The 26,287-nt window shown below is 39.2% G+C and overlaps 1 protein-coding gene across 1 annotated transcript; it reads right to left on the bottom strand.

Moving 5' to 3' along the window:
• Window positions 1-212: 212 nt before the first annotated feature.
• Window positions 213-8,196, bottom strand: pcdh18a (protocadherin 18a). The gene is made up of 4 exons (XM_063045078.1): window positions 5,362-8,196; window positions 3,627-3,715; window positions 3,365-3,531; window positions 213-1,836 (listed from the first exon to the last, which is right to left on the bottom strand). The coding sequence occupies exons 1-4, from the start codon at window positions 7,837-7,839 to the stop codon at window positions 1,184-1,186; spliced, it is 3,387 nt and encodes a 1,128-aa protein (XP_062901148.1). The 5' UTR covers window positions 7,840-8,196; the 3' UTR covers window positions 213-1,183.
• Window positions 8,197-26,287: the final 18,091 nt, after the last annotated feature.

The raw sequence follows: 26,287 nt of genomic DNA, 5'->3' as shown, positions 1-26,287 counted from the left end.
TAAAATAAATATTGAGAATGTGGGACAAGAGTCTGAGGGAACTTGTAGCAAATTCAGAAATTGAGGGCCAGGAGGGTAAGTAGGCTATCAGTAAGTAAATCAAAGTTATGAGGCCATAGAAATCACAGTAATGAATAATATAAATTAACTTGCATATTATCATTTGATAGACAGATTATCAATGCAATTCTTATATTATGTTCATTGTTTACCATTTCATTTGCTTTATTGGAATGAACTGAATGTGCTGTATATTTTAGCACTGAATGCAATTCACATATAGTAACAAAACCAAGAGAATTACCTTAGCTAACCACATTAAGAAATATTAAAGGACACAGTGAGTGATATATCATCATAAAATATGAAGTTTGCACCCATTAAGAGGTACAGAATAAAAACACATTAATTTCTTAGTTGCAATATTGTATTCTGTCAATAAACCACATAAACCACATAACTGTGCTCTGTTTATTCTTTTCTGAGAAACGCATATTAATTTCAGAAAAAGGTCAACTCAACTGCAGTGAAGTTCTGCCAGTTAAAAACTGGGATCAACCATTATCAGCAGTATTTTACTAAAACCAATAGAGGTGATAAATGAGCAGCAAACATTCTGCTGGAGGACCTCAGCGGGTTGAGCAATAGGGATGATAAAGAGTTGCACAAGACAACCATGGAAAATATTAAGGGAAATGCCCTGGAGCATCACAAGCAAGATAAATAAACAGTGCTAACTGTGATTAATACAGCAACATTTCAAATTATGTAACTATTAAGTACTGACTGAGTATATAGTCGCCTTTCTACACACTGTTGTGGTCAATGATAGTGAAATGGAGCTATTCCGAACTTTCATTGATTTGAAATATGCTATTATGGTTTAACTTAATATTCACTTTAAAATATATTGTTAAACCAATGTGATACTTTGAAAATCCTTTTTGTCACAGAAGTACAGGAAGTAGAATATAAAAATAAGTTTATTTTTAAAAATATATAAATAGAATACAAAATGTATTTTTAAAATACACACATAATTACACTTAAATCAGTATACTTAATGTGAAAATATAATTGTATTCAAAGTCATAGACACATTTACTCAATAGATACAAATGGCTGGTAATGACACTTCCAGTTTCCAAAAAAGGGAAGAGAATAACCAAATACACAACCACTTTTAGCTTTGACGAACATCTTGCAAAAGTTTGTTAATTTCTGCTACAAGTTCACTAGCATCAATGAGTTCATGTTTACTGTCACGCTTACAAGGAGCAAGCTGATTAAGAACATTATCAAATTCGTCTTCTTCATAATTCTCTGGGATCTCCTCCATAGCAGGCAACCACTTAGAAAGAGGCTGAGAGTTTATATGATTTACAGGAGCAAGACCAACACTGTTCACTGGATTCTGGAAATGAGTGCTCGCAGCCCAAGCTGCCACCCCCTGTGGATACGGAAGTGGCTTTAACGCCAAGTGTCCTTTCTTATTTTCCAGAGTATTTCCACTGCCAACTTCATTGCATTCTGTGTACATGTCCATTTGTGGAGGCAGTAATCGTTGGAAAACACTGTTCATTTCTGACAGGAGAGAGGAAGTTCCCAAGTCCTCCGCCTCTTCATTCTGGGACTCTTTTCCAAAGGTCAAAAAGCTTTTTTTCTTCTCATTGGAATCTGAAGAGTCACAATCTTCTTCCTGTGGCTGCTGAGCATCCTCACTAGGAATAAACATGTTGCTTCTGTAATCAGCAGAAACCACTGAAGACAAGGGAGGCATCCAGCATTGATCAGAATGCCCCAGTACTTTGCATTCATCTGTACACAGCTTCATTGCTATAAAATAAAAAAAATCATTCAAGAAACCATGTATTGCATAAATTGTTGGCACCCAACCAAAAGATTTTCTCATCACCTTCCCACAACTCAACCTCTATCACTGTGAGAATCCAAACTTCAACTACTAAGTTTTCCCAGGCCCAAGAACAACAATCCTTGCATATAAATTGACAAACTTGTCAGTATATCCCCAAAGGAATGGAAAGAAATATGTACAAAGCTTATAAATTACAATGTTTCATAGTTTGGTTCAAAGCATAAAATCATAGAGGAAAATAATGCAATATATTATACTCTTTAAAAAGGATCTCGGCCTAAAACTTCAACTGTTCATTCATTTCCATAGACGCTGCCTGACTTGCTGAGTTCCTCCAGAATTTTATGTGTATTTTTCTATATTTCCAAAATTTGCAGAATCTCGTGGTTATACATTATATCCCAACAGCCCTTTTTGCTTATTTTAATTTAAATCCAATTATTATTATTTGTTTTTATTTCAGCCATACCCATTTGATGTTCAAGCATTAGTTATAATTCAAGTATTATTTAGGAGTCCAGACAGGAGACAGGTTTTGTGCTTTAGTCTAATACTTCGTGGATAGTCTATTAGCATTTTGTTATTTTTCCAAATGATAATACTGCATATTTTGATTAATTTGTTAAAATTATATTAAATAAAATTAATGAAAGGGAGAGTTGTATAAATAACCATAATCTCAACCTGGCTGCTGATATAGAAATTGTGGTTCTGTAGTCCTACAGGGGCAGTGACTTTAGTCTGGAACTTGCATTATTCAAATTAAATTCTTAATTTCTCAAACCATGATGCTAACAAATACCACTTCATATTGAGAGTCATGGGGGTCATTTATTAGGTATCTTTAAGAAGACTTCTGTCAAATTAAGCTTTGAAAATTTGAATCCAATTTCTGGCAGATTCAAATTCAATAATGAAAGCTATAATTCAATAATTTACATATTTGGAAGAAGTTGAATCATTTCTTTCCGCTCTTGAAGTTACAACTGAGTGGAAAAGACAGATTTATCTTTCATTAATTTGTTCTGCTGCTGACCCCAAATTACTTGATTTTAACAACAGGTGATTACAATTGAAATAACGCTTTGCTCCTCGATATTGATTATTTATCTTATTACAGAGTTACAGCAGGAAACAGGCCCTTCCAGCCAGCCCAGTGAGCTGCACCACACAACAATCCACCTATTTAACCACAGTACAATTTCCAATCACCAGTTAACCGACTAACCAGAACATCTTTGGAATGCAGAAGGAAGTCAGTGGAAATCCACACATTCATAGGAGGACATACAATATCCTTACAGACGGAGTAAGGACTTCGACACCCAAGCTGTAATTGTGTCACAGTTACCCTATGCTATTGTGGTGCCCCACATCATAAACCATGCCAGATTAAAAACTCAAGAGTTATGAAACAAAATCCAAATGACCAAATATACAGATTTTGTGTGTAAAATGATATGACTTATCATATAAAAAATAACATACCTGGATGAAAACGATGGTTGTCAGTTACAAAAAGATCACTGAAGCCTTCACCCAGAAGTCTGTCAATGGGAGAATCTCTTCCCAAGTCATAGTCACTGTCTCCAGCTTCACTGTCACCTCTACCACTGTCTTTCAGACTGAATTTATCCATATCTTGAAGAGCATATCTACAAAGAGCAAATTATAAATCATTAGAAACATAGCTGTTATGGCAAAAGAGCTCGTGCAGCCAAAGAAGGGAATTAAATATGTTTGTGTTTACCTGTAGCTTCTGGAATATTTATTTCCACGGAAGTTTGGCCTTGGCTGATATTGACCTTGATGTAGCATGCTCAACAATTGTGAAACTTGCTAAATAACAACAAAATAACAACACAAGTTTACTCTCTGTGTCCTTTGAGAATCGAATCACATCTGTACCAATAAATTCAGTTTATCAATTCAACAGAACAAAAGATAATTAGAATCAACACACCTGCTTGAAGAAATCATTTAATTACCCATTCATCTATTTTTTATAAAAACCTGTTCACTTGATTATGGATTAAGTCTCCATGATAAACTATTTAATACTAATTTATGAGATCGATTTTAACGGTAGGCTTAACCACAATGCTTGTGTAGGTTTTCTAATTTTTTTCAAATTTCTCATCGCCATCAAGAATTCTCACTATCTGTTTCAGGAGTATTGCATTATGGAATCACTCTGACTGATTGATTGCTCCTCCAAACTTCTTAAAATTATGGTGTTAAGCTTTATAATCATCACATATCTAAACTAAAAATTAAAACATGAAATTCAGCAAATCAGTATTAAGAAAATGTTTAAGGTATCCACACTGCAATTCAGTGAAAGGCACGTATGGTAATTTAGAGGCAAAGATGCTTCATTTGTGAGACATAAATGTGGAACAGAATATTAGTGGCTACAACAGTCATATGGTCTTTTTGAAGTATGCATTTCAAGGAGAAATGAACATTAGGAATTCAGAATAAAATAAGTAAAATATGGAGAAATTAGTTATTTTTTCAACATTCAATTAATTGAAATTCTTTCAGGAAGTTTATAAAAAACACTTTATAGTTGCATTATAAAGCTGTGTACATTACTCAGAGAGATGCTATACATTTAAATGAAACACACTGTCGGTACCAGCAAGAGACTCAATGTATATTTAAAGCATATATGCTACAGAAGAATTTAAAACTAGTGGAGAAAAATAACTATTTTCAGTTGGTACGAAACCACACGTGAAATGGTGAGATCCACTAAATGGCATTGTGGTTCCTATTCCAATGAATAAACCAAACAGTTTTCAAATTAATGATCATACAGATGGACTGAAGAAGCATCTCATTTGACTGGTCATCTCTTCATGCAAGGGTCTCTACTTGTTTCATAATGATATCCAATTTTGAATATTGTACAGAGGAATAACAACTTGAAGTGTCCCCTATGATACTTCAAGTTTCTATTTACCAACTCTTAAGCTTAAGTGTTAATGGTCTGGATGACCTTAGTGTCACTTAAATTATTCCATCTTACTCCTCAGCAAATGCCTATACATGCACCCTTCCATCAGGGGTCAGTATTGATATCAAAAGCTGATCTGTCCCTTTCAATACTATTGCTGTTGTACTTCCATCACAGAAATAAACAGATAATGGCACAAGCCAAGGATTGAGCCAAATACTTCAAAGGCCTGAATCAGAACTTTACTACTAAGGACACAAATGTGGCCTTTTTCAGTCCGGATGTAACAAAAGCAAGAATTTTACAATACAAACTAGGTACCCAAAAAATGGTAAGCTAATAGTTAATATGTATCAGGTCAAAAATTGCAGAACACAGTATGGTTGGCCCTAGTGTCAAAACAGCCTAAAGACTTGTGCAATAGAGACAATAATTTTAAGGAATCTTAACCCCTGCCCCATTAATTGTATAGAATCACAAATGAAGTTGACGGTGCATGAAGCACAGCATACAAGGTTCTCACCTCAACGGGTGGGGAAGTGTGCGTCAGCTCCAATGAAAAGTTCTCAGGCAAATGGTTAGAGGATAATGTCACCAAACTGTTGAGAGACTGGTGGCTACGGTTGGTTTGTCTGCTGCACATCTGACCCCGGTCCATTCCTGAAAGGGTTGGGGAGGAGGAAGGAGAAGCTCTGTGTTGGGATCTGATGGGAAGTGTGCCAGTAGCAGTGTGTACCAGAGTGATATCTCCTTTGTGAATCTGCCTGGATGGTCTTTTAGGATGATGCTGATAAGTGGATTCTGCCACTCTACAGTTGTAAGATCTGATGTCCTTTTTCTCCCGATTACATCTTGTGGCAAACATAGCCATGATAATAAGCAGAACGGTACAGATTACACCCAATGATATGATGATAATCATGGAATCATCTAAACTGTTTTTTTCATTATGGTAATTTTCTTTTCTTGGTTCAGTCAGCACAATTTTCAAGGCAGCCACTGCACTGAGCCTCGGGGTGCCTTTGTCTTGTACAGCCACAATGAGGTCCCAGCTTTTCTCCTGAGTGAAAGCAAAACTATCATTTGTGTAAATGTCACAAGTTCTTGGGTCCAAAGTGAAAATTCCATTTTGATTACCATCAAGAAGTGTGCATGTAAGTTCTGCATTGATGCCATAGTCATTATCAATTGCTGCAATGGTGGTCACCAAATAATTGGGTCTGATATCATGAGGAACTTGAATCTCCGCTGTGCCATTGCGCAGAACAGGTTTTAAGATAGTTGGTGCATTGTCATTATGGTCAAGAATAGTCAAAACGACTGTTGTGTTGGTGCTAAGTTGAGGAGTCCCTCCATCCCTGGCTTGAACTGTGAATGAAATTTTGCTGATTTCTTCACGATCAAAGGTCCTAAGTGCATAAATTGCCCCAGTTGATGGCTCAATAGTGAGGTAGGTAGTAATAGAACTTCCAGAAATATAGGATTCTGGGATAGTATAAGTAACCTGACCATTCTCAGCAGAATCCAGGTCAGTGGCTGTCATTAAGGTGATGTAGGCACCAGGTAAGTTGTTTTCATCAAGCATCAATTCATATTTATTCTTCTGGAATTGAGGTGCATTGTCATTTACATCCGTTATCTGAACTGTCACGTATTGGACGGTGCTGAAGCTTGGGGTGCCCTTGTCTTCGGCAATGACTTTCAACTTGTACTGAGCAATTTTCTCCCTATCCAGGGTCTCGTTAGTCTGGATCATGTAGTTCTTTTCGTTGGTCTGTTGAAGTTTGAAATGCCCATGTCCCTGCAGTCTGCACCCGACTTGCCCGTTCACCCCCGAATCCACGTCCTCAACTCGCACCACGGCGATCAAGGTCTCCTTGGGTGCTCCTTCGGACACAGAAGCCACGTCATTACCCAAAGGCATCAGGCTGATGGTAATCTCCGGAGGGTTGTCATTCACATCCACCACTTTGATGACGATCTTGCAGTGGGCCGGTATTGAGTTAGGGCCCAGATCCTGTGCTTGGGCGTCGATCTCGTAACTCTGGCTAGCCTCGTAGTCCACTGACTTGAGAAGGACCAAATGGCCTGTGTCGGGGTCGATGTAGAAGGTTTCCATAACCTGAGGGGACACGTGGCTGCTAAAGGAATAGACAACTTTTCCATTACTCCCTTCGTCCGGATCAGTTGCATTCAGGTCAACGAGCAGTGAACCCCGGGGCGAGTTTTCTGGCAACTCGATGGTGTAGGAGGCTTGTTCAAAAACCGGACTGTTGTCGTTCGAGTCAGCGATGCTGATCTTAACAAGGGAGGATCCTGATTTGGGAGGCACTCCACGATCCGAGGCGATCAGACGTAGTTCATAGTTGCCCTGCTGCTCCCTGTCCAACTCCCGAATCACCATAAGGTCGGCGTACTTAGCGCCGTCCGTCCTGGTGCGGACCTCCAGCGCAAAGTGCTCGTTGGGAGTAAGCGAGTAAGTATAAAGTGAGTTGTTCCCCACGTCAGGGTCCACGGCACTGTCGAGGGGGAAGCGGGCTCCCACCGAGGCGCTCTCGAAGATCTCCACAGGAATGACTGAACGGGGGAACTGAGGCGCGTTGTCGTTGATGTCCAGCACCACCACCTCGACCTGGAGCAGCTGCAGATGTTCGGTGGGCAGGGTGATAACGTCGAAGCTGATGGTACAGGCGGCCGTGGGCTTGCAAAGCTGCTCCCTGTCGATGCGCTCTGCGACGCTCACCCGCCCGTCTTCCTCTCGCACGGCCAGCAGCGACGAGTTTACCCTTTGCATCACTCGGAAACGCTTAGACGAAGGGTTCAGTTGGTCAGCTAAAGTTTCTGAAAGTCTGCCTACCACTGTGCCGACGGGCTGCTCCTCGAGCACCTCGTACCTCACCGTAATGCCCGTCACCTCCCGACCCGTCCAGCTGGCCAGCGCAAAAAGCAGCAACAAATTCCATCGTCCAGCACTCATCTGTACTTCCTCCATCTTCGCCATCCTCCCTCGGCTTGTGTCGGCCGTTTTCTTTGTGTCGACGTTATCTACTCTTTTCTTTTTCCAACCCTGCAAACTCTGGTCGATCCCTCTTATTCACACACGCAGCACATTTGGTGTCTGGGTTTTGACAGCACAGACAAAGCAGCCTTCATGTACCGTCGCGGAGCTCGCAGATGTGCCGATCTGTTAACTTTCACTGCAAAATCACTTCCCGTCAAAAATGCTATTATATTTAAAAAGTCTGTCTGGTTTAAATTGAGCTGTGTTAATGGTTTTAGGCGTGTGTAAAGCCAGCCGAAAAGTGCCCCGCTGTCGTGTGAGGCGACAACTGCCTTTGACTGTGCTGCTCTCGCTCCTTTGGCCCGCGATCCCACCGAGCTCCAGAACAAACTTTACCCCAACTCACTCAAACTTTCCCAAAGGCGCGTGCCGCCAGCCCGTCCAGCCAATCGCACAGCGCCTTCCAAATCTCCGCGACCAATCCCCACCCAGATCTGTCTGCGCGTAAGGGAGAAGGGGACAGTCCCGACCCCGCCTATTGGCTCTCGTCCGAGGAACAACGAAACAATACAAGAAAGTTGGGTGTTGGTGCCCGTTTCAGCCCTCGACCTGCTCAGAAATCAACGCCAACTGTGCTCACCTCCAGCGAACCATAAATCCGATTAATTTTTGTCCTCTTTTCTCAGCTATTTTATTGTTGTAGTTAAGATTGTTTTCGCTAAAACCTAATTTCCTACTCTTTTTCTTCTGGAATTCACTCTCTCTCTCTCTCTCTTCTCTCTCTCTCTCTCTCTCTCTCTCTGTCTTTCTCTCTCTCTCTTGATTTGGATTCATTTTTGTTGTCAATGGTGTTTGTCTGCGTTTTTAAAAAAATTGATTGTACATTATCTTAACATGTATTACCTATCGCGAATGTGACAAGAATACTTTTTAACCGACGCATTTGTTTTCATTGTTGATTTTATAATTCATAAATTTATGAAGAAACGATGAGATAAGTTTAAGAATCTTCTGCCTTCACACGGCCTTGTGAGTTGGCTCCTTTTAAATCTTTATTAAAGCACAAACTCGCAAACACAAGGAAACTTAGAGCTTTGATATACCGAAATTGAAGACCTTTAAAATTCCAACTCCTTTTACTTTAAAAAATCATAACCAGCAATGTCACTCAAACGCCATGCAGCCACAAATGGATTTGTACTCAAAACGCTCAGTCTGCTTACAATGCACGTGCATAAACTTCTCAGGAATAAATGCTTACATGGAAATCTGTCATGGTCTACATCGATTAAATCTGCCTTGAAATATAAGCACCTGCAATAGTGGCAAAATAATCTTTATTGCAAAAGAGAAATCTGAAGTTTCATCAACCATCTGCATTTGCTTGTTTCGCACTTTCTATTACTTGGCATAATCCCATTTACTCTCCGTTCCAGGGTTCTCTAAATCTCACTCTCCCTCGTTTTCTCTAAGTTGGTCTCTCTTCTTTTTGTTGCTGAGTTGGGAGGGGTGTTTAAAGTCACTAAAGAGATCCCAGACAGACGTGAAAGCGAAGCGCAGACTCTCGCTTTCTCCAGCACTCAAATGCCTTTTAAAAGCTATTACTGATCCTCCATACAGGCAGCGTCGTGTGGAAAATCATGGATAAAAGAAGAGAGCCTCATGAATGTATTTAGTAATAGGTCACGCCGGTAGGCATTCTACCCCATGAATACTGTTTTACAACTTTGCGGCCTTTTCAGAACTTATCTACGAATTAGCATCCTATATGAGGAGAAAAAGCAAACACGCGCAACTGCAGCTTTTGAGACCCACAGCCATCTGGCGCAAATCTCCAACAATCGACCCAATAATTACATCAATTCAGCTTTGGCAAAAAAAAACTTCATTTACACCAATAGGACACGTTACCTCGGCTCAAAAGGATTCCAGTGATCAGATAATTCTATTAGTTCATGTCCAGCTTCTAGAAGCTCGACAATGTTCAGAAAATCGGGTTTCTGTGTAACTTCACGTGAAACATATATTTAACAGACTTCTTTTGGTCGAAACGCATAATTTGAAATATTTTTCTTCCGACATCGTTTTGAAAAATGTTTGAAGAAGAGAAAATGAACTTAATTCTCAAGAGGTTTACGGAAGGCGCAGATCCTTGATCTGTTTCGGTTTAATTAAAAAGAAAATTGCGAAATTGAAATTTTACTTTTCATAAGAAATTAATGCGATATTTCATAATTTCCAATATTTTCGAATACATTAAGACTTAATGAAAATAACTGGTTTGAACTATTATGCAAGGAAATTTATAAATAATTAATGATTTCCCTCCATTCTTGAATGTTCAAGGATACTTAAGGAAAATTCTTATTCTGATTGCCGGATTTTGGTAGACAACATTTAGGTTAAATGTCGAACAATAGTGATCACGAGAAGTCTTAACCCCTGAAACTTCCCATAACAACATCGCTTTCTACAATGCAAGTCTTTGGATGACAGTGAAAGGCAAAGACACGTGCAACCTTCAGAGCTACATGCTTCTGCGAGAAATCTTTATTGTAAATGCAATGATGTGCATGTGTGTGTTACTATTGACTCCTGTCAGACACTCGGCCTTGATCCCAAGTACTTCACTTTTTTAATTAAATAGTCACTTCCAGCATTCCATTTCAAGAACTATTTGCATAGACTTTTAAACAAGTAAAACATTCCAAGACACTCCATCTGAGTTTTATGAAAACTCCACTCCACATTAGTACAGTTGACCTTAAATAATTGTGTTAGACTGCACAATCCCTTAGTCCACTATGTCGAGGAGGACCATCAAGTACTTAAAGTATAGCAATTCTAAGTACCAGCATTTAGTTCACAGCCCTTCTGAGCTTCAGCAACTCCATTGTTGGTCTAGATCACGGGTTCGCAAACGTCCATGGAACCGTTGCTTATTGGTATTGGTCCGTGACATTTTTTTAAAAAGGGGGGTTAGGAACCCCTGGTCTATATACTTATTGAAAGTTGAATAACTTCATTGGGCAATGAGTTTCATATTCCAGCCAGCCTCTAAGTGAAAATGCTACCCTCAGACCCGCCTAAATCCCTTATTCTAGATATCTTTCCTCTTGTTTTAGACAATAATGCTGTGATGAAAAGTTGCCTAATATCTTTGTTCCTCATATTGTGTCAACCTCTACCAGGCCCCTATGGCTTTGTTGTAAGGGACATCTGAAGGAGACCAACAACAGACACAAAATGCTGGAGAAACTCAGCAGTATCTATGGAGGAGAATAAAGAGCTGATGTTTCAGGATGAGGCTTTTCATCAGGGCTCTGCATAGATGTTGCCTGACCTGCTGACTTCCTATGGAATTTTGTCTTGCTGCTCAAGATTTCCAGCAGCTGAAGAATCTCTTGTGTGATGGAGATGAAATTAGGATTTGGAGAGCAGTAGATATTCGGGAGATTTGGTCCAATGGAAATGAAGTAGTAGTCAGTCGCCAATTGTAGGATTAATGATTGGTGTGAGGAAGACCATCATTGGAGGAATGCAGATTTACATTATTCCTTCACCACAAGAAGGTGATCGACCTTGAGCTCCATACCACTGTTTATCATGACATTTCCAATGCTATCAATATTAGCTTAAAGTCTGACTTAATTCCCACTAGGCATTCATGTTGAAGCTTTAATCTCAACCACTGCCTAGTTAAAGCCGTCTGGTTGCGTAGTGGCATCAGCACCGGACTTTGGAGTGAAAGCTCCCGATTTCGAATCCAGCTGGCTCCCTTGCACGCTTTCCATCTGTGCTGGGTTGAGTGTCAAGCCAGCAACTTGGCCTCGTAAAAATAAGAAAGTCTGCTTAAAAAACACCGTCATTAACAGCATCCCGATGACTTCACTTGGAGTTAAGGGCTTTCTTCTTTCTTCTTCTTACTGCCTAGTTAATTTTATTTTTTTCCTTCTGTCACATAATTAATCACTTGTCAATCCATTATGAGTATTTATTTTCACTGCTCTCTCTTCATCAGCTGCTCGAATATGTGATTAGATGGTCTAAACTCCCTTGCACTATAGTTGCACTTATTAATCCTTTCATTAACATAGAGGAATTTGTGAGCTGATCGATGATAATACTGAAATGAACATACCTCTTGCTATTCCGTTGTCTGTATCATCACATTGCAATTGTGGTCAAATGTATGTTTCAACCAAGGATGTTTTTGAAGGCAAATCTGAAGCTCAGTCTCTTGTTCTTCAAGTACACCTTATGACATGAAATATAAGGAAAGCTGATAGAAGAAATCTAGAGGGCCCAAATTTAGCGAATTCACAAATACACGTTCATTTGAAATTTTGTGCTTTATCTAATGAGGATAAAGAAAGCACAATAGTTAATATAACCAGCTTTATTGTGGGCACGTGGAAGATGAAATACTTTATCTTGCCTTTCCAGCTTGAAGGTAAATGCTTCTTCTCCTACCCAAAGAGTTAAAAAAAAATGTTTATAAGACTCTTATTTCAGTTGTAAAGAAACAATGAGGAAAGTGTCAACAGGCAGAGAAAATTTATGGGAAAAGAAGTTGTAAGTTAATATATGAATGTAAACTGGCCTTTCGCTTTGTTATACATTTCGTAAAAGTCCATTAAAAGTTAAAAGGAGGATTTCTAAAAATGAAACTTAATTTTTGTTTTTCAATTTTCAAGGGTGTCTGACATGACTTATTTTCTCTTCCCACAGATGCAGCCTGACCTATTGAGTATTTCCAACATTTTCAGTTTTTGTTCTCACCTTTGTGTTAGGTTACTTTCAAGTTCAAGTTTATCGTCATTCAACTTTGCATATGTATAGAGCTAAATGAAACAACATTCCTTAGGGAACAAGGTGCAAAACACAGTACATCTATCCCATACAGCACATAAAATAATATTAACATAATGATAATAAATAAAAAGGTATTCTGTAAATGTGCAAGTTGACATATAATAGATATATGACATGTAATTAAATACTGTACAACAGTATTACTGCTACTAGGACTCTCATAAATAGTGTGTACTGGGTGGTAGCAAGGTGTACAAAAGTCTCACAGTCTGGGGTAAGAAGCTGTTACGCAGCCCAACAGTTCTTGAGTTCCTGTTCTTACACTGCAGAACCTCCTGCCTGACAGTATTCATACAAAGTCAATTATATGATTTGACTGATGTCAATATTTCTTTCCTTTTTGCAACACAACAATGAAGATATGCCTTAACAGTGGTCATGCATCCAGAAATATACACGATATTCCCTTTTAAGTTTTGGCATAAACCATAAGAAAATTAAATGGCTGAGTATGGATTTAATGGTCATCAACATTTCAGAATATGGAGGTGCAGGAATGTAACCATCTTATTCTTTTGTATTTTAGATATACTTTTCAGCAATACCTATACAGGAATATTGGACTTGTGGGAAGAAGTAAATATATATGATGCCTGATCAAGATGGTCTTTACATCGCAATTAAATAAAATTATTTTATTTTTAATAATTGAAGTTTTTATGTCTTTTGTTCATTGCTAAATTGAATGTAGTTTTCTTTTCCTGCAAAATGTGTGGTTTCAGTCAATAGTTAAAGCAACTGTGTATCAGAAAGATATTTTTGAGATGATAGGTTAAATTCTGGAAAGAAATGCCAAGTTTGTTTGACTTTTCCGCTGTCTCCGTTATGACTTGTGAATCAATGGAAGTTCTGTTCGGAACATTCGTCTTGAAAGTAACTAAAGAAAAATTTTTATGGTTGAAATTGTTTCAGATGTGTGATTAACATTGTGCGTATGCTCCTTTTGTTTATCCCTGCTAATAATAACCGTTTAAATAATGCAAATTGATTCAGTTCACTATCCACATGAACTGTTAAATGTTGCCAGATGACAGGTGTTGCTTTGTTGGTTTATTTTCTTGGCAATGGATATCTCCTGCTTTGGGCTGACGAAAATGAAGTAGGTTTTATTACTGCATCATTCAAAATCATGGACTGGAATTAGCAAGCTTTGGGCTAGTAGGAGCAAGTATAGCATTGCAGATGCTCTCAATAGGTGTGTCAGATTGACTCTTTTTCTTACTCTCCTCCCTAGGTCCCTGCTAAATTTTCTGGAGATTTTTCCTCATTATCACTATTTAACTCTAATTCCAAAATGGATGAATTTGGTGAATTTAAGTCAAGTAGTGTTTGCTTCCAAAGGAAGCAAAAGTGACAGATGTACTTGCACTGTCCAAATGAGCAACAGAAACAAGCATGTTTCATCCATCAATACAAAGATCATATTGGAGCATGAGGCAGATGAAGGCACAATATTCTAAACTCAGCCCAAATTCTGTAACAAGCATGTTTCATCCATCAATACAAAGATCATATTGGAGCATGAGGCAGATGAGGGCACAATATTCTAAACTCAGCCCAAATTTTGTAACAAGCATGTTTCATCCATCAATACAAAGATCATATTGCAACATGAGGCAGATGAGGGCACAATATTCTAAACTCAGCCCAAATTTTGTAACAAGCATGTTTCATCCATCAATACAAAGATCATATTGGAGCATGAGGCAGATGAGGGCACAATATTCTAAACTCAGCCCAAATTTTGTAACAAGCATGTTTCATCCATCAATACAAAGATCATATTGCAACATGAGGCAGATGAGGGCACAATATTCTAAACTCAGCACAAATTTTGTAACAAGCATGTTTCATCCATCAATACAAAGATCATATTGGAGCATGAGGCAGATGAAGGCACAATATTCTACACTCAGTCCAAATTTTGTAACAAGCTTACAATGTTTAGATTTTAACTACTGGCATTCTTTCATTTTGGGATATTTCAACAGATGAGTCCAAATATGGTTCCTGCTGTGCAGGACGTGCTTTAAGTGCACTGGGTGATTTTAACTGTGTTGTGTCATTAAAATCAGATACACTTTTTAAATCTCATATTATTTGCAGAATATCAGATATGCCTAAGATATAGGAACCAAGTTAGGCCATTTAGCGCATCAAGTCTGCTCCGCATGTTCCTTCAATCAGAACTCATATTATCAGTGAAGATATTTGCTTTTGCAGGTGATGATGTTAATGATAGATAAGAAAAAGATGAAAACATTTAATTTCGGTGGTCCACTTTTCTTTGGTTACACTAAGCTTGTAGTATTCCTAATTCATAAGTTTCAAATTAGAATGTGTGAACATATTTTATAATGGTGTCATCTGCAGCATTATAGCTCTCTTTGGGTATGAGGATGACTTGACTCTACTATAGTTCTGTGGATCTGAGAAGACTGATGAGTCCTATATATAATTCTCAGACCTTGACCACATGGCAATTGGTGTAGAGCAGGTCCAGTTGTTTGAGATGTTGTGCACTCCTTCCACTGTTTATGATTGGCTCATAAATGCACAAAGTACCAAATCCCTTAATCAATTTTTCTTCCTCATTTTTAACAGTCAGGTATCGGGGATTTCAATGAAGTGGTTAAGATGTTACAATTTTTTTTAGAGATCTTGAAGACTTCTTTGAGGTTTTCTATGTCACCTTGGAAAACTTTTATCATGACAAAGCTCTCGACTGTGTGCTTGTTTCAGGGAGTGGCTGTAAGATATGTGGTTCATCCACCTGAGAAGGTGAGTGCTGGTGATTTGACCTGGGAAAGGAAGCTAATGTTGGATCGACAATAGACTCAGACATTTTTGCACCTGGAATTCACTGTACTTCTTCAGTGAAATGAGAGCAGGAAATCCAGTAACCAGCTAATAACAACATAATACATGACTTCTTCAATGCATGACTATCAATTTCATCCATGTACTGCCCAAACAGCAAAGAACCCCTATTACCTATAATCAGGAATTGAGGAAAACAAAGACCATAAGATATAGATATAAAAGCAGAATTACGCAATTCAGCCCATTGAGTCTGCCCAGCCATTTCATGATGGTTGATCTATTTCCTCCTCAGTCATAGTCTCATGCTTTCTCCTTGTATCCCCTCATCCCTTGACTAATCAAGAATCTATCAACCTCTGTCTTACATATACCCAATGACTTGGCCTCCACAGCTGCCTGTGGCAACAAATTCCAGCGATTCACCACTCTCTGGCTAAGGAAATTTGTCTCATCTCCATTCTAAGTGGATGTCCCTCTATTCCGAGACTTTGTCCTCTGGTCTTCTCCCAACCATAGGAAACATCCTCTCCACATCCACTCTATCAAGGCCTTTCAACATTTGATATTTTTCTAAGATATTCACCCCAATTCTTGCTGAAATACCATGAGAATAGGCCTAGAGTCATAAAATACTCTTCATGTGATGCCATTCAATCCCAGCATCATTTTTGTGAACCGCCCTTGGATCTTCTCCAAAGTCAGCACATCCTTTCTCAGATAAAGGGCCCCAAACTGCTCACAAAACTCCAAGTGAAGCCTCACCAGTGCCATATAAAACCTCAACATTATATCCTTGCTTTTATATTCTAGTCCTTACAAGATGAATGCTAACATCGCATTTGCTTATCTAACCACCAATTCAACCTGCCAGTTAACCTTCAGGAAACCCTGCATGAGGACTCCCAAGTCCCTTTGCACCTCAGATTTTTGAATTTTCCCTCCATTTACAAAATAGTCTATGCTTTTATTTCTTCTACCAAAGTGCATGACTATACACTTCCTGACAGTGTATTCCATCTGCTGCTTCTTCCCATTCTCCTACTCTGTCTAAGTCCTTCTATAGCCTCTCTGCTTCCTCAAAAGTTCCTGCCCCTCCACCTATCTTCATATCATCTACAAACTTGGCCATAGAGCCATTAATTCTGTAATCCAAATCATTGACATGTAATGTAAAAGAAGCAGTTCGAACACAGACACCCTGTGGAATACCACTAATCACTGGCAGCCAACCAGAAAAGGCTCCCTTTATTTTCACTATATTGCCTCCTGCCAATCAGCCAATTCTCTATCAATGCTAGCATCTTTCCTATAGTACCCTGAGCTCATATCTTGTTAAGCAGCCTCCTGTGTGGCACCTTGCCAAAGACCTTCTGAAAATCCAAGTACACATTGAAGGGTCTCGGCCTGAAATGTCGACTGTACCTCTTCCTAGAGATGCTGCCTGGCCTGCTGCGTTCACCAGCAACTTTGATGTGTGTTGCTTGAATTTCCAGCATCTGCAGAATTCCTGTTGTTTACATCCAGTGATTCTCCTTTCTCTATCCTGCTTGTTAGAAACATAAAACCATAGAATATTACAGCACGGAAACAGGCCTTTTGGTCCTTCTTGGCTGTGCTGAACCATTTTGCTGCCTAGTCCCACTGACCTGCACACGGACCATATCCCTCCATACACCTCTCATCCATGTACCTGTCCAAGTTTTTCTTAAATATTAAAAGTGAGCCCACATTCACCACTTCATCTGGCAGCTCATTCCACACTCCCACCACTCTCTGTGTGAAGAAGCCGCCCCTAATGTTCGCTTTAAACTTTTCCCCCTTCACCCTTAACCCATGCCCTCTGTTTCTTTTCTCCCCTAGCCTCAGTGGAAAAAGCCTGCTTGTATTCACTCTATCTATACCCATCATAAATTTATATACCACTATCAAATCTCCCCTCATTCTTCTACGCTCCAGGGAATAAATTCCTAACCTATTCAACCTTTCTCTGTAACTCAGATTCTCAAGTCCTGGCAACATCCTTGTAAACCTTCTCTGCATTCTTTCAACCTTGTTAATATCCTTCCTGTAATTTGGTGACCAAAACTGCACACAATACTCCAAATTCAGCCTCACCAATGCCTTATACAACCTCACCATAACATTCCAACTCTTATACTCAATACTTTGATTTATAAAGGCCAATGTACCAAAAGTTCTCTTTACAACCCTATCTACCTGTGATGCCACTTTCAGGGAATTTTGTATCTCTATTCCCAGATCCCTCTGTTCCACTGCACTCCTCAGTGCCCTACCATTTGCCTTGTATGGTCTACCTTGGTTTGTCCTTCTAACGTGCAATACCTCACACTTGTCTGTATTAAACTCCATCTGCCATTTTTCAGCCTATTTTTCCAGCTGGTCCAAATCCCTCTGCAAGCTTTGAAAACCTTCCTCACTGTTCACTACACCTCCAGTCTTTGTATCATCAGCAAATTTGCTGATCCAATTTATCACATTATCATCCAGATCATTGATATAGATGACAAATAGCAATGGACCCAGCACTGATCCCTGTGGCACACCACTAGTCACAGACCTCCACTCGGAGAAGCAGTCCTCCGCTACCACTCTTTGGCTTCTTCCATTGAGCCAATGTCTAATCCAATTTACTACCTCCCCATGTATACCTAGTGACTGAATCTTCTTAACTAATCTCCCATGAGGGACCTGGTCAAAGGCCTTACTGAAGTCCATGTAGACAAAATCCACTGCATTCCCTTCATCCACTTTCCTAGTAACCTCCTCGAAAAACTTAAATAGATTGGTTAAGCATGACCTACCATGCACAAAGCCGTGTTGACTCTTCCTAATAAGTCCCTGTCTATCCAAATACTTGTAGATCCTATCTCTTCATACTCCTTCCAATAATTTACCTACTACCAACATCAAACTTACCGGCCTTTAATTTCCCGGATTACTTTTAGAGCAGTTTTTAAACAACGGAACAACATGAGCAATCTTCCAATCCTTCGGCACCTCAACCGTAGATACCGACATTTTAAATATATCTGCCAGGGCCCCTGCATTTTCAACACTAGTCTCCTTCAAGGTCTGAGGGAACACCCTGTCAGGTCCTGGGGATTTGTCTACTCTGATTTGCCTCAAGATAAAAAGCACCTCCTCTTCTTCAATCTGAATAGGTTCCATGATCTCACTACTTGTTTGCCTTATTTCCATAGACTCCATGCCAGCTTCCTTAGTAAATACAGACGCAAAAAACTCAGTTAAGATCTCCCCTATTTCTTTTGGTTCCATACATAGCCGATCATTCTGACCTTCAAGAGGACCAATTTTATCCCTTACTACGCTTGTGCTCTTAATATGCCTGTACAAGCTCTTTGGATTATCCTTCACCTTGACTGCCAAAGCAACCTCATGTCTTCTTTTAGCCCTCCTGATTTCTTTCTTAAGTATTTTTTGCACTTTTTATACTCCTCAAGCACCTTATTTGCTCCCTGTTTCCTATACCTGTCATACATTTCTATCTTCTTCTTTATCAGAGTTCCAATATCCCTTGAGAACCAAGTTTCCTTATTCTTATTCACTTTGCCTTTAATCCTGACAGGAACATACAAACTCTGCACTCTCAAAGTTTCTCTTTTGAAGGCTTCCCACTTACCCATCACATCCTTGCCCGAGAACAACATGTCCCTATCCATGCTTTTTAGATCCTTTCTCATTTCTTCAAATTTGGCCTTTTTCCAGTTTACAACCTCAACCCGAGGACCAGATCTACCTTTATCCATGATCAAGTTGAAACTAATGGTGTTATGATCACTGGAACCAAAGTGTTCCCATACACACAGTTCCATCACTTGTCCTAACTCGTTTCCTAATAGGAGATCTAATATTGCATCCTCTCTAGTTGGCACCTCTATATATTGTTATTTCCTTAAAGAATTCCTACAGATTTGTCAGGCAAGATATTTGCAGATTATGGCCTATTTTATCAAGTGCCTACCCTGAAACCACATCCCTGAGACCTCATCCTGAATAATCAACTCCAACATCTTCTCAACCACCAACTGGCCTATACTTTCTCTTCTTTTGCCTCTGTCCCTTCTCAAAGAGTGGAGTGACATTTGCATTTTTCCAGTCCTCAGGAACTATTCCAGAATCTAGTGATTCTTGAAAGATCATTATTAATGCCTCCACAATCCCCTCAGCTTCCTCTTTCAGAACATTGGGGTGTAGACCATCTTGTCTAGGTAACTTATCTACCTTCAAACCTTTTAGTTTTCCAAGTAATGGCAATTTCATACATTTCTTCCCCCTGATACTCCCGAACTTCTGGCATACTACTAGTTTCTTCCACAGTGAAGGTTGATGCAAAATACTTATTCAGTTTGTCTGCCATTTCCTTGTCCCCCATTAATATCTCTCCAGCATCATTTTCCAGCAATCCAATATCTGCGCTCACCTCTCTTTTACACTTTGTATATCTGAAGACACTTTTTGTATCCTCTTTATTATTATTGCCCCATTTACCTTCATATTATATATTTTCCATCTTTATAACTTTTTACTTGCCTTCTGTTTGTTTTTAAAAGCTTCCCATGACTCTGACTTTTGCTCTATTATATGCCCTCTCTTTGGCTTTAATGTTGGCTTTGACTTCTTTTGTTAGCCACAGTTGCATCATCCTGTATTTATAAAATCTCTTAATCTTCGGGATTTATCTTTCCTGCAACTTCCAAATTGCTCCCAGAAATTCCAGCTATTGCTGCTCTGCCACTGTCACTGCTAGTGTTCTCTTCCAATCATTTTTATCAGATCCTCTATCCCCACTGAAATACTGATACATCTGATTTTAGCTTCTCCTTCTCAAATTGCAGGGTGAATTCTATCATATTATGATCACTGACTCTAGAAAGGTTCCTTTGCCGTAAACTCTCTAAACAATTCTGGTTCACTGCACTGCATGCAATCCAGATAAGCTGATCTCCTAGTGGTCTCAACCAGGAGCTGCTCTAAAAAGCTATCTTAGAGTCATTTTACAAATTCTTCCTCTTGGGATCCAGTACCGTATCTGATTTTCCCAATCTGCCCGAATATTTAAATCCCCCATTACTATCAAAACATTGCCCTTTTGACATGCATTTTCTGTCTCCTGTTATAATTTGTAGACTACATCTTTACTACTGTTGTTTGGTCTGTGTATAACTCCCATCAGGGTGTTTTACCCTTGCAGTTTCTTAGCTCTACCTACAATGACTCTACGCCTTCTGATCCTATATCATCTCTTTCCAATGAGTTGATTTCATTTTTTATCAAAAGAGCCATTCCACCCCATTGGCCGACTTGACTCTCCTTTTGATACAATGTGGATCCTTGGACGTTTACCTCCCAGCTATAATCTTCTTTCTTCCATGATTCAGCGATGCCCACAACATCATGCATGACAATCTGTAACTGTGCTACAAGTTCAGCTATCTTAATCCGTACACAGTGTGCGTGCAAATATAACAACTTCAGTCCTGTATTCATCACTCTTTTCAATTTTGTCCATATTTTGCATTGCAACTCATCACAACCCCCTTTTTACATTGCAACTTATCCCTATCATCAGGCTCTCCTTGCTAGATGTCTCACAACACACTGCCTCTCTTTGTAAACCAGCTACTACATCCTTAACCCTGTCATTCCAGTTTGCATGACCCTCCCAAATTAGTTATAACCTCCCAAAACACTCTAGCAAACCTGCTTGCAAAGATTTTGGTCCCTCTCGGGTTCAGGTGTAGCCGATTCCTTTTGTATAGGTTATACCTTCCCCAGAAAAGATCCCAGTGTTGTACTCTAAGTAAAAGCTCAAACAATACTCAGTTTTGACATAAACATCCCTGGTTCCAGCCCATGACACATTATATATCCACCACAGGTTCAGTGCAGGCCAAGTCTGGCACAAGGCTGAAAAGTTCATACAACAGCTAAAAATCAACAAAGCCATTGGAATCAAGGACATCTCTGCTATAGGTCTAAAATACATACTGGTTTTGATTTAGTACATCATAACTTTAATGTGGGAAGTGGAGAGCATATCAGGGTAATTGTAACCTTTGCCAAGAAAGGAAACTTTGGATCCCAGTACTTACAGAGGTGTGTTTCTGTTTCCTACCACAAGGAAAGTTATTACATGATCTTCCTTGACACCCTCCTCTTTGTAGCTAAAGGGCTTCTCACAGAATGGCAATATTGTACTATTATTAACAGGTATGATGATGTCTAATTTCACTATTTAAGACAATTAAGATAAATGGAGCATTATTAAAGGGAACAGTTTTTCCCAACCTTCAAAATACAGTGTACCTTCAACCTTGTCAACTGAGAGAAATTATGTTTGTTCTCTGAAACCTATTACTATTCTATTTCTGCTGCATAATGACATGGAAACCATGATCATAACAAGTGGGTTCACTACAGTCCAAATTGTAATGCGGAATAGGGTTAAACAAGGCAGCATCATTGCACTATCTTTCTTTGTAATCATCCCTATTCTGTACTGCACCTGATCTCCAAAATCCTCCCCACTGCAGCGGAATTAATCTATAGAACAAATGAAAAATCTTTGGCACATTCACTCCAGAACCAAACCACCTCAGTTTCAGACATTAATCTGACAAAGATGTGAGCACTTGGAGACCAAGGTCTTTTGGTATATAAAAGAATTTCAAGCTAAAGTTACAGAGGACAAAGGTCCTAAATCAACTTGCCTCCAAAGCACTGGCACACACTTTAGCGCAGATGAAAGGAGTGCCTGAAATCAAAATCAGCCTCAATGTCAATCAAGCTGCAGTGATCTGTACACTTCAGTATCCTTCAGAGACATGGACAATATTGTGCATGTGCCAAATGATATAGAAACTGGGCATGGGTATACTAATAATAATATATTTCAATACAGGTTGAGTACTCCTTATCCGAAATGCTTGGGGCCAGAAGTGTTTTGGATCTGGGAATATTTGCATCTATATAATGTGGTACCTTGGGGATGGGACCCAAGTCTAAACGCAAAATCCATTTACTTCCATTTACATATACCCTGAAGGCAGTTTTATATAATATTTTGAATAATTTTGTGCATTAAACAATAATGGGTACATTGAACCTTCAGAAGGGTAAGCTATCACTAACTCGGCTGTCCAGCTGGACAGTCAGAGGCTGTTTGGCATCACTATCATTCCCAACTCTGAATTTATGTGCTACCAGTAAGCAGTCCTTGTCTTACAGTTTTTCATCACACATATGTACTTCAGCAGCCATTCAGCATGCTAAATTTTCATCAGCAACAATCTTGGCAAACTCCTTAGTGAATTTCTCTGCTGCTTCCTGATCATCAGCCTTTTCTTAAATTTCTGCAACCAGCCTGCTGAATATTCACAATTACCTTCAATTTTCAGTGCATTGTGATAGATCTTTGTTTCATGATCAACATACCATTAAATGGCATATGCTCACTCCGATGCTTATGAATCCACTCTTTCAATACATATTCAAGATCTTTATTTTTTACTTTATGCAGTGTTCCTTTCTATATTTTATTGACTTCTGTTTATTACATATGTGAGGTCACTTCTCAGAACTGTCTGTTGCGTGCAGAGTCTTGCACATTGTTTGGGAAGCTTCTCAGTGCCTTGTAGAAATTTCCATTTGCAGCACTCAAAGAAATTTCAGATTTCAGAGGTTTTTGGATTTTGGAATTTTGGATAAGGGGTGCTCAATCCTTATTTCTTAAATTATAATAGTGAAAAAGTATTTATTTAGCTGTAAAGTATTTTGGGTTTGCAACTGTTCCAGAAAGTTCTTTTAAATAAAAGTGGTTTGAAGATGTGAACTCACTCTAGTTCTTTTGTTGTGTAATTTATTTTTTATTGAGTTTCATCATCAAACAAACATTTCTACAGGATGTATTTCAGTCTATGCCATAATATCTGGCTGTCAAATCTCAATCTTGAAATTCATGGTCACAAAAACAATGGTAAAGCACTTTTTTGTCCACATCATAAAATATTGTCTTCAACGTCTTTCATTTCACCATTGATTCGTGCACAAAATAAGTACGTATTTAATAGGAATCTTACATACATTATCAAAGTTTAAACTCATAGTATCCATGCAACATTACCTTTCAGGGTGAATTTTATGACAGAAAATAAGTAACAAAAATATACATTTTTAGTTTTAACAATGGTGAAATGGTATAAAAAAAATTAAATTATTTCATGCAACACACATAAAAGTTGCTGGTGAATGCAGCAGGCCAGGCAGCATCTCTAGGAAGAGGTACAGTCGACGTTTCAGGCCAAGACCCTTCGTCAGGACTAACTGAAGGAAGAGTGAGTAAGGGATTTGAAAGTGGGAGGGGGAGGGGGAGATCCAAAATGATAGGAGAAGACAGGAGGAGGAGGGATGAAGCCAAGAGCTGGATAGGTGATTGGCAAAAGGGATATGAGAGGATCATGGGACAGGAGGCCTAGGCAGAAAGAAAGGGGGGGGGGGAACAGAGGATGGGCAAGGAGTATAGTGAGAGGGACAGAGGGAAAAAAAGGAGAGAGAGAAAAAGAATGTGTGTAGATAAATAAATAACAGATGGGGTACGAGGAGGAGGTGGGGCATTAGTGGAAGTTTGAGAAGTCAATGTTCATGCCATCAGGTTGGAGGCTTCCCAGGCGGAATATAAGGTGTTGTTCCTCCAACCTGAGTGTGGCTTCATCTTTACAGTAGAGGAGGCCGTGGATAGACATGTCAGAATGGGAATGGGACGTAGAATTAAAATGTGTAGCCACTGGGAGATCCTGCCTTCTCTGGCGGACAGAGCGTAGGTGTTCAGTGAAATGATCTCCCAGTCTGCGTCAGGTCTCGCCAATATATAGAAGGCCACATAGGGAGCACTGGACGCAATATATCACCCCAGCCGACTCACAGATGAAGTGTTGCCTCACCTGGAAGGACTGGCTGGGGCCTTGAATGGTGGTGAGGGAGAAAGTGTAAGGGCATGTGTAGCACTTGTTCTGCTTACAAGGATAAGTGTCACGAGGGAGATCAGTGGGGAGGGATGGGGGAGATGAATGGATCGCGTAGGGAGCGATCCCTGCGGAAAGCAGGGGCGGGGAGGGAAAGATGTGCTTAGTGGTGGGATCTCGTTGGAGGTGGCGGAAGTTACGGAGAATTAAATGTTGGACCCGCAGGCAGGTGGAGTGGTAGGTGAGGACAAGGGGAACCCTATTCCTAGTGGGGTGGCAGGAGGATGGCGCGAGAGCAGATGTGCGTGAAATGGGGGAGATGCGTTTGAGAGCAGAGTTGATGGTGGAGGAAGGGAAGCCCCTTTCTTTAAAAAAGAAGGACATCTCCTTCATCCTGTAATGAAAAGCCTCATCCTGGGAGCAGATGCGGCGGAGAGGGAGGAATTGCGAGAAGGGGATGGCATTTTTGCGAGACAGGGTGAAAAGAGGAATAGTCCAGATAGCTGTGAGAGTCAGTAGGCTTATAGTAGACATCAGTAGATAAGCTGTCTCCAGAGACAGAGACCGAAAGATCTAGAAACGGGAGGGGGGTGTCAGAAATGGACCAGGTAAACTTGAGGGCAAGGTGAAAGTATTTCACTCTTGGTTCTGGTTGATTGTGCTGAAATACATCAATCGTTTTCTATATCTTCAGAACTGTACAACTGCATTCATGCAGAAGATTAAAAAGAGGAATCTACAAAGTTGAGAACATTTTCTAAAACTATGTAGGAGGAATAAAGTTTATTTTATGTACAATTATGGGAATTGCAATTGATAACAGAGACAGGAAAATCACAGCGATAGTACAAGGATGAATAATCAGTGTTGGGGAATATGATCATTCACAAATTGTGAAAGTCAAAAGCAATCATAGGATTAAGCTATGCCTTAAAAGGAGAACTTAGCTTGCAATTATGTACCTGTGAAATAGTAATTCTGCCATCCACATCTCATTTATAGGCTAACAATATATGTTTATAAATTCATTTAAGGTTGCTGACTAAACTCAGCTAAATATTTATTTACAATTACAAAGTATTATTGTTGAAGACAACTCATCAGTATCCATATTAGTTAGAAGACATGAAAGATTGATGTAGATAGTTCTTAAACTCTTGCCTTTTACCTCAGGATATAATCTGTGAATGCTATCATCAATTACTGCTAAATGATCCTTGTTTGTTAAAGATACAATGTAGATTTAAGCATGCTATGCAAAGACAATAGTAATGCCAGATTGTTTTGAAATATTACATGAGCTGTATAACTTTAAAAGATTGGAAAATAAGTATTATCCAGACAAGAATGGATGCTTTTAAATGAATATTCTTCATCTTTTATAAACTGAAAAGTGTTCCTTCACTTTGTTATCCTCAATATCTGGTTTGCTGTTTCCAAGCCAGATTTGGATCAAAGTATGGAATTATTTATGCATATGAAAGGAAGGCAGTTCCATGGGCATAATGAATTTAGTATTATTTGCAGTGCAGTTTATATTTTTGCTTTTGTATTATTTATATTTTTCAAATGTTTTTGTTGAAGATAATAATCAGCATAAATCTTCATATTCAGTAGTTCTTTTTATTTGCATTTTAAAGATTTGAAGTAACTTCCAGAAACTTATATGTTTCAAGCAGTTTATATACTTATCAATGTATAATATAGATCATTATGACACATTTCTGTACTGACCTTGCTACCAATCT

This window comes from Mobula hypostoma, chromosome 4 (assembly GCF_963921235.1).
Source record: "Mobula hypostoma chromosome 4, sMobHyp1.1, whole genome shotgun sequence".
Taxonomy (NCBI): domain Eukaryota; kingdom Metazoa; phylum Chordata; class Chondrichthyes; order Myliobatiformes; family Myliobatidae; genus Mobula; species Mobula hypostoma.
Note: the sequence above shows the minus strand (reverse complement) of the source record. Positions and strands in the feature narration are given on the sequence as shown.

Bases quoted from the DNA above. Each gene is read 5' to 3' on its own strand.
- pcdh18a (XM_063045078.1), bottom strand. From the start codon at position 7,839: ATGGCGAAGATGGAGGAAGTACAGATGAGTGCTGGACGATGGAATTTG. The intron at 3,532-3,626 runs GTAAACACAAAC...TGCTCTTTGTAG, and splicing joins AAATATTCCAGAAGCTACAG to ATATGCTCTTCAAGATATGG. The intron at 1,837-3,364 runs GTATGTTATTTT...TTTATTTTATAG, and splicing joins CAACCATCGTTTTCATCCAG to CAATGAAGCTGTGTACAGAT.